The 8904-nt window shown below is 49.5% G+C and overlaps 1 protein-coding gene across 1 annotated transcript in view; it reads right to left on the bottom strand.

Moving 5' to 3' along the window:
• LOC108503425 (tetraspanin-15-like) overlaps positions 1-8529 on the bottom strand; it is a 16048-nt gene extending 7519 nt beyond the window's left edge. The window contains exon 1 of the mRNA XM_017827363.1: positions 8308-8529. Coding sequence (XP_017682852.1) covers positions 8308-8394 — 87 coding nt within the window. The 5' untranslated portion in view covers positions 8395-8529. The remainder of the gene's footprint in view (positions 1-8307) is intronic.
• Positions 8530-8904: the final 375 nt, after the last annotated feature.

Raw genomic sequence — 8904 nt, forward strand, 5'->3', positions numbered from 1 at the left:
AGCTCAGAGCACCGCCTCCAACTAAACCCGAGCTCAGAGCACCGCCCCCAATTAAACCCGAGCTCAGAGCACCGCCCCCAATTAAACCCGAGCTCATTGTACTACCCCCAATTAAACCCGAGCTCAGTTCGCCATCACAGAGCGCTTTTGATCCCTGGATGAAAAGCACCACAAAAATCCCGATGGATTATTTCTGACAACCCCCCTCCCCCTCCAACGAACCCACCCTAATTGACAAGGAGAGTCTAACGACGCCGGGTTAAAACCGGGCTCCAAAAGCGCTCTTTGCGTCCCTTCAGCTCGTTCAGCATCAAAGCCCGCGCCGTTATCCCGTTATCCCGTTATCCCGAGGGATTGGCGCTGTCAGGAGCTGTTCCATCGCCCCGGGCGAGTGGCTGCTCAGCTGGCCCCGAGCTGACACCTCACAAGGGCAGAGAGGAAACCGAAGAGCTCCCAGAGCCCTTTTCATCCTCCTTTTCCAGCCCTTTCCCATCCCAAATCACAGCGAGAGAATCCTGGGGGAAACCTGCCTGGCCACAGATAAAAACCTGCATCTCCAAACAGGAGAAAAATACTCCTTTCTGTTCCTTTTTCACTCCTTTCCCCCTTCTTTTCCCCCTCCTTTCCCACTCATTTTCCCCCCTCCTTTTCCTCCTTCTTCTCCCCTTTCCCCCTCCTTTTCCACTCCCTTCCCTTCCTTTTCCCTCTGCTTTTTCACTCTTTCCCCCCTCATTTTCCATTTTTTCCACTCCTTTCCCATCACTTTCACCTTCATTGCTCCTAATGAGTTTCCACAAACTCTTCCTGCTAATTCACACCAACAATTTGATCCTTAATTTTCATGTACAACTCTTAGTTTTTGGGGGGTTGAGTTTTTCCTTCTCCGCCTGGCCACTGTTTCTGGTGTGTTTTTGTCACTATTTCATGTCTATCAATCACTGTTTGTTCCAGGCTCCATCTCAGCTATAAAGGAACCAAAATCTCTCAAAACCTGACATTTAGACTCGTGATATTTTACAGACACTTTGATTATTTGAAACTAAACAGGTAGAAACTGAACAGGCAGCAACTAAACAGACAAGCTCATTAATGATAACAGGCTTTTAATCACAGTTTCATCTTTAGACTCTATTTTAAGCCTCGCTTTGGTGCATTGGGATTAGGTTTGATTTCATGTTTATCCCTTTTACCATGTCCCAGGAAATACATTTGGCTCTGGAGGTGGGGGGATCCATTAATACCCACCATGCATCCCCCACTAATCCCAAACATTCCTCCACGTGCCAATCAGAGCCTCTTTCCCTGCTTTAATTAATCCATCTGTGATCAGAGGGAGGGAAGGGCACGGAGCAAACCCAGGAGGGGGTTCAAGGGCTGGAGCCTTGAGAGGCTGAGGAAGGAGCTTGTTTGGGATGAGGAAGGAGCCCGTTCGAGCTGGGCTTCCCCTGCCAGCAGGGGAGGGAAACCCAGAAGGGTTTTCGTTGTCCATTGCTTCAAAATTGCTTTTGCAGGGCTGAAAAGCATCTTTGGGAAACTGAAAGCCTGTGGAATGTATGAGGCTGCTGCACATCCCTGCACATCTCTGGGGCCTGATGGGATTCATCCAAGACTCCACAAGGAGCTGCTGAAGTCATCGCAAAAACTCTCTCAGTGATTTTTGAGGGATCTTGGGAATCCAGAAAGGTCCCAGCTGACTGGAAGCTGGGGAATGTTCTCCTGATTTTCAAGAAGGACAAGAAGGAAGACCCTGGAAACTCCAGGCCTGTCAGTGTCACTTCAATGCCTTGGAAAGTTATGGAGAAGATTATTCTGGGAGGGATTGGAAAACACTTGGAAGACAACTCAGTCACTGGTCACAGCCAGCACGGCTTCAGGACAGGAAAGTCCTGCTAATCCACCGTGATTTCCTTTAGCTCTCCCAGGTCCCCAGTTCCTCACCCAGCTCTTCCCTTGCTGTCAGAGAAATACCTGGAGAGGAAAAGCAGCAACTTTGTTATCCTGCTAAGAGACAAAGTTGGAGCAAAACAGCTTTGGGAAAGGGCTGCAAAGGTGGGGAAGGGCTCCAGTAGCTCCTCACTCCAGGTCCAGCTGCCTGGGCAGGGGCAGAGGAGGGGCAGGGACTGAGCTCTGCTCTGGGGGGACCAGGGACAGCACCCAGGGAAGGGCTGGAGCTGTGTCAGGGCAGGCTCAGGTTGGATCCCAGGCAAAGGTTCTTCCCCCAGAGGCTGGTTGGGCACTGCCCAGGCTCCCCAGGGCAGTGGGCACAGCCCATCTCCACACCTCACCAGCTAAAAAAACACATGCCAATTAAAAATAAGGAGTTGTTTCTACTGAAAGCAGCTCCAGGCACGAAAAAAGCCTCCTGCAAAGCAACTCACACCTCGAGGTAGGGAATAGATATCCTGGAAATTCTCTCAGCAAGGCAGATTGCAAAGGAAGGCAGAATATAATGAGTCTTGGAAGGATGAGCAGGGAATAATGTTGCAGGATGGGCAGCAGAGGGATTTGGATGGGGAGAAAGAGAAGTGTTCCCTGAAAAGCAGCATTTCTGTGAGAAAAAATAGCTGGACTTGGAGCAAACCAGCAGCATCAAAGCCTTTGCCAGGACCTGTGGTGCTACAAAGGGAATAATTAATCCTTTACTTCTCCAAAATCTGATCATCCCAACCATCTTTGGCAGGATTTGAGCATGGAAAAGTCTCCCCCCATCTCCTTGCAAAGCCTGGGTGTCCTGGTTTTCATCACTGGGATTCTGGGGGGGGGTGGGGGGATGTTTTTATCACAAATTCCTTCAGCATTTTGGAGTCCTGGCATCACAACCCTTTTCCTCCCTCCCCACACTCGATGACAGAAGGAAGTTTGCTGCTAAATCCTCTGTAGTTAAACGTTAATTACCCGTTGATCACCTAAATAGGGTGGAAATGCCAGGACAGAAAGCTGGGAATTGCCACTGGTCCGAGAGAGAAAAAGGAAATCTGTATTTTCCCTCTAACAAGAGAGTGATTATCCCATTTCTACATTAGAACAACCCTGGGATGGAACAATCATCCCCACAGCCTCCTGCACCAATTCTCTTTATAAACCGGGTTTTAAACTTGGATTTTAATTCCAGCCCTGTGTGATTTTAGTGCTTCCTGGAGCTGAGAGTGGGCAGGGGATGGAGAAGGTGCCCCAGGATGTCCAAGCTCCCCTCCCACCCCACAAACGACCCCTGGGAGGTGCTCCCAGCCCTCCCTATCATGTTCCTGGCCATCTGAAATTACAAACTTGAATTTCTCAGCTTGCTGTGACCGACCCTTCCCCACAGGCAGAATTTTAACAGCTCCAATTCGCAGCTGAACCTTTTCCAAGGGAGCTGGAAAGACCTGCTGGGCTGGGATGAGGCTTTTGTGCAGCTCCCTCTGACACCAAGAAGCAAAACAACTGTCAGAGCAGAAACAGGGAAGTTCAGCCCTTGGGGGGTTGTTAAAAACCTGACAATTTAAGCAGCTTTTCTCCAGCTGCTGAGGAGCTACTGGAGCCCTTCCCCACCTTTGCAGCCCTTTCCCAAAGCTGTTTGGCTCCAACTTTGTCTCTTAGCAGGGTAACAAAGATGCTGGTTTTTCCTCTCCAGGCATTTCTCTGACAGCAAGGGAAGAGCTGGGTGAGGAACTGGGGATCTGGGAGAGCTAAAGGCGGGAATTCTTGGTGGAAATCACTGTCCCACTGGTGCCAGAGTCATTTAAAGATGAGAGTGGGATGAAAGGCAATTAACGGGCAGAAAATAACTCAACACACAGCTCTGCTGCTGCTGGCAGGGTTAGGGTGGTGCCAGAGGGGTGGGTTGAGCTCACAGCCCACCCAGGGGTGAGTCAGGGAGTTTGGGAAGCTCTCCTGGAGTCACTCTGGGGCTGGTTTTTGCTCCTCCATCCTTGCACGACTTGGCTCCAGCTCAGAGGCCCCACTCGATGCTACAAGGGTTGTGCAGGGTCCTATCCTGTCCTAAAAATCCCAGAGTCATCCAGGTTGGAAAAGACCTCCAGGATCATCAAGTCCACCCTGTGCCTGATTCCCACCATCCCACCCAGCCCAGAGCACTGAGTGCCACGGCCAGACCTTCCTGGGACACCTCCAGGGGTGGGGACTCCACCACGCCCTGGGCAGCCCCTGCCAAAGCCTGAACACCCTTTCCAGGAAGAAATTCCATCCCATGGACCCACCTCCTCTCTCAGGGGAGGTTGGGACACTGAGTCCTTGGGTCATGGGGTAGATCCATAGGCTCCTTTGGGTTGGAAAAGCCCTCCAAGGTCACTGAGTTCACTGCCAAGGCACCACTGACCCATGTCCCCAAGTGCCACATCCACAGGGATGTTAAATTCCCTCAGGGATGGGGACTCCACCACTGTGCCAGGGCTGGGCAGCCCTTTCCAGGAAGGAATTTTCCCAGTATCCAACCTGACCCTCCCCTGGCACAGCCTGAGGCCGTTCCCTCTCCTCCTGTCCCTTGTTCCCTGGGAGCAGAGACCAACCCCCCCCAGCTCCCCCCTCCTGTCAGGGGGTTGCAGAGCCAGAAGGTCCCTCCTGAGCCTCCTTTTCTCCAGGCTGAGCCCCCCCAGCTCCCTCAGCCCCTCCTGCTGCTCCAGCCCCACAGCTTGAGGCCACTTTCCACTAAACACCCAAGAGGTGCCACATCCCCCTTGTCCCCGAAAGCCCCAAGTGACAAAACTGACCCTCAAACCACAAGAGAACAAACAGGAACCACAAACTCAGGGGGATCAAACCAGCACCACCTCAAATCCTGCCAAGGTCCAATCCCCAGAAGTGGCTTTTTCCAGGGGGAATGGCATTAACTGGATGAGTCAACGCTGCGTTAACACGAGGCAGTGATTCCTCCTCGCTCAGGGACACCAAAAGTCACGACGACGGCGCCTTTGAGCCCACACAGACGATGTGAGTCAGAGAAGAGGTCCACGAGGAGCTCAGGGAACGGGGCATCACTTCACTCTCCAGCCAAGGTGACCAGAAGTGCAAAACTAAAGGGCAAAATTTAATTTTCAAAGCCTCATCTCACAGCAGTGTCATTCTCCCCACCTTCTGAAGGCTTCAAATTAACAACAGGGCGCTGCTGCTCCTCCTCGGGGGGGATTCTAAGTGGCTTTTTAATATTTATTTTTTTATTTTCCATCCTTTGGGAGATGATGAGACTCTTCTTGCTGGCGGATTCACCAGGATGCCCCCAAAATGCCCCAGAAAATGTGATTTAGAAAGGGCTGGATGGTTTTAATCATTGAAAGTAGAATCTTGGGATCAATAACACAATGATTAACTATGTCATATAAAGCTCAGCTGCCAACAGTGCATAGAAATGTGGAAAATAGGCTTTTACAAGGGTCAATTAAAATATCTTTTTTCAATTTTATGGGAAAAGTAAGAAAAGGAAGGAAGGCTTCCTCTGTGCAAAGAAAACTCCAAGTCTTTGCTCCACTGAATCCTCAATGAGGATTAAAACCTCCTGCATAAAACCAGCCCATGATGCCCAAACCTCTCTGCCCTTTGCTCCAAGTCTGGTTTAAAGCCACTCTCAGGCTCATCCCCCACCCCTTTAGGGATTTTTCCAGCTGTAACCAAGGCACTGGGAAGGATTTAGAGGATCTAAATCCATGTTTTTGCAGGCTGGGACAACCCTGTGGTAGAAAACTGTGATGGGTCTGCCCCAACTCACCCTAAAAACCTCCTGTATAAAACCAGCCCATGATGCCCAAACCTCTCTGCCTTTTGCTCCAAGTCTGGCTTAAAGCCACTCTCAGGCTCATCCCTCGCTCCTTCAGGGATTTTTCCAGCTGTAATCAAAGCACTGGGAAGGATTTAGAGGATCTAAATCCATGTTTTTGCAGGCTGGGACGACCCTTTGATGGATCTCCCCCTGAAGCTCCTCGATCCTTTGTGCTGAACCAACTCCACTCTTATTCCACTGAATTTTCGCTCAGGAAATTTCAAACCCTTCATGAAATCCAAGCTCCTCCACAGTCTTTTTTTTTCTGGAATGCATTTTTCCAGGGACAAACCGGCCCGTCACGGCTCATTAACGAAGCTTTGAGGGCTTGGACAGCTCCAGGGAATTAATTTGGTGCAAATGAGGCCAGAAATAGGTCAAGCTGAAAGGCTCCCTGGAGCTGCACAATCCCTATGGATTCCCTGGAGCAGGATCCCTATGGAAGGACCATCCCAGGGCTGAAGGCAGGCAGGGTGGGAGCAATTCAAAGTGCCTTTTTTTTCCTACTTATTTTCCATTCTTCAGGAAATTATGAGTCTCTTCTCACCCCACTGAGCCCCCCAAAATTCCTCAGCAACTAATAAACATTTAGAAATTAAATTATCCCATCATTAATCCATGTTTAAAAGCACAGCCCCAACTTTAGGTGCAGATTAATTAGGATTATTTTCTATTTTTGGGGAAATCATGAGTCTCTTCTTGCTGGTGGATTCACCCCACTGAGCCCCCCAAAATTCCTCAGCAATTAATAAACACTTAGAAATTAAATCATCCCATTGTTAATCCATATTCCAAAGCACAGCCCCAACTTTGGGTGCAGGTTAATTAGGATTAAATCCTCCTCCCAGCCTCTCCAGCAGGTCAAAGGCATCTGGGGAAACCTCAAATCGAGGGGAATTTGGCCCTAGAGAGAGACCAAAACCTCAGATTTCCCCACAGATTCATTTTGCAGCCAAAAGTTGCTTGTAAAATATTGTAAAATATTGTAAAACCAGCAAGAAATGGAGGGAGAGAAACTGGATTTTTGGGGCTTTTTGGGTGCAGAGCAGGAATCTGGCCCTGCTGCAGGAGATCCTCAGATCTCCTCGCCCCTCAGGACCTTCCTACCCACAAGGAAATCAGGGAGATATTCTCTAAAAAACCCCTTTTTTGGTTATTAATGGTGAGCCCTGCCCTTTCCAATGAGTTAGATCATTTAAACGAGAAATAAATATGAAAATAAAAAGCATTTTCAAGCCCTGCTTGCCCCCACACCCTCCCTGGGCACCTGCACAGGGATTTCTGTGCAATTAGACACACACACCCAGCAAGGCCACGAGGGTTATCTAACCCTCAGGAGGAAATATTTGTAAATATAGTCAGGATTATGTAAGATTGAGCCTAAAAAAAATCACTTTATATCTCCTGAGACCCCAAAAGGATGGGGGATTTCTTGCTTCCTCTTCCCCTGCTCTGACACTTTGCACATCCCAGGTGCAGGGAAGTCCTGACCATAGTTCAGTAATTCAAAACTGCTTAAAATCAGGTTTATTTTTAAGTTTTAAAATTATAAAAGCGGATAAAACCTCCCCTTCCTTCATGTCTGAGACGGGCAAGGGGGGATCTGGCCATGCCATGGGGTGAAAATACTAAATTTCCTTGTTTTTTAAGCTCCAAACGGCTCAAAATGTGACTGACGGCCCCAAAAGATTTCCAGGAGCAGTTCTGGGGCAGGAAAATCCCAGGGATGAGCTTTAAAATCCACCAAAACCCACGATTTCACCAAAAATTGCCAGTTTTGGACCCAACCAGCACTGAGCACGAGGGGCTTCGCTGCACCGGGATTTGATGGTTTGGAAGGGGAAATTTGGGCTTTGAAAAGCCAAATCCAACCCATGAGGGGGAAATTCAGAAAATCCAACCCATGAGGGGGTGGAATTCAGAAAATCCAACCCATGATGGAGAAATTTGGACACTGAAAAGCCAAATCCAACCCATGAGGGGCAAATTTGGAAAATTCAGCACACAGGAGGGGGAATCTGGACACTGCAAATCCCAATCAGACCCATGGGGAGGGGGGGGAAATTTGGGAAATCCAACCCTCAGTGGGAGAAATTTGGACACTGAAAAGCCAAATCCAACCCATGAGGGGCAAATTTTGAAAATCCAACACACAGGAGGGGGGATCTGGACACTGTAAATCCAAATCAAACCCATGGGGTGAGGGGTGAATTTGGAAAATCCAACTCGTGGGGGGGGGAAATTTGGACACTGAAAAGCCAAATCCAACCCATGAGGGGCAAATCTGGAAAATCCAGCACACAGGAGGGGGGATCTGGACACTGCAAATCCAAATCAAACCCATGTGGAAGGGGGGGAAATTTGGGAAATCCAACCCATGGCGGGGGAAATTCAGAAAATCCAACCCTCAGTGGGAGAAATTTGGACACTGAAAAGCCAAATCCAACCCATGAGGGAGAATTCTGGACACTGAAAAGCCAAATCCAACCCTGGGGGGGGGGATATTTTGTGAAGGAGAACACCGGGAAAGATGGAAAAGGAACCGGGGCACCTACCGAGAACAGCGTGGAGTAGGTGGAGAGGGCAAATTTGATGCTGTAGTAATAGAGGTGGGAATTCTGGCACTGGGAATCTTGGGCCATCTCTGGGGCTCCTTCCTGGCCGGTTCCTGAGGAAAAATCATGCACAGAAACAAGGCTTGAACTTGAACTGCTCGTTCCAACTTCCGCCTGGCAGGAGCCGGAGCGATCGGGGGAAGGAACAGTTTTAACCCTTTGCTGAGCGTGGGTTTTCCTGCTACAGCAAAGCTCAGCTCAAGCTGGGGTTTACATCAATTACTACCCCAAAAATTGGCGGGTGTCGAACAAATCTTTAGCAGGGAATGTGTTGCAATCCCGGTGAGGTGAAAAGGGGTTGAAATCCTGCAGCTCCCAGGAGCGATTTCGCAGCAGCAAAGGGGGAAGTGGAAGCCCCAAATCTGGGAAAAACAAGGGAAAATTCCCCGCAGGAGATCAGTGGGAGCCCAGAATTGTCTGGAGTCACCTGTAGTGCCTTGCTGGGGGTGCAACACCTGGGAGGAGGGAGGAGGAGTGAGAAGTTACACCTGGGCTTGGGGAGGTTTAATGTTTGAAAGAAAAGGTGTGGGGAGGAAA

The sequence above is a fragment of the Lepidothrix coronata genome, unplaced genomic scaffold (genome assembly GCF_001604755.1).
Source record: "Lepidothrix coronata isolate B3197 unplaced genomic scaffold, Lepidothrix_coronata-1.0 Scaffold137, whole genome shotgun sequence".
NCBI lineage: Eukaryota > Metazoa > Chordata > Aves > Passeriformes > Pipridae > Lepidothrix > Lepidothrix coronata.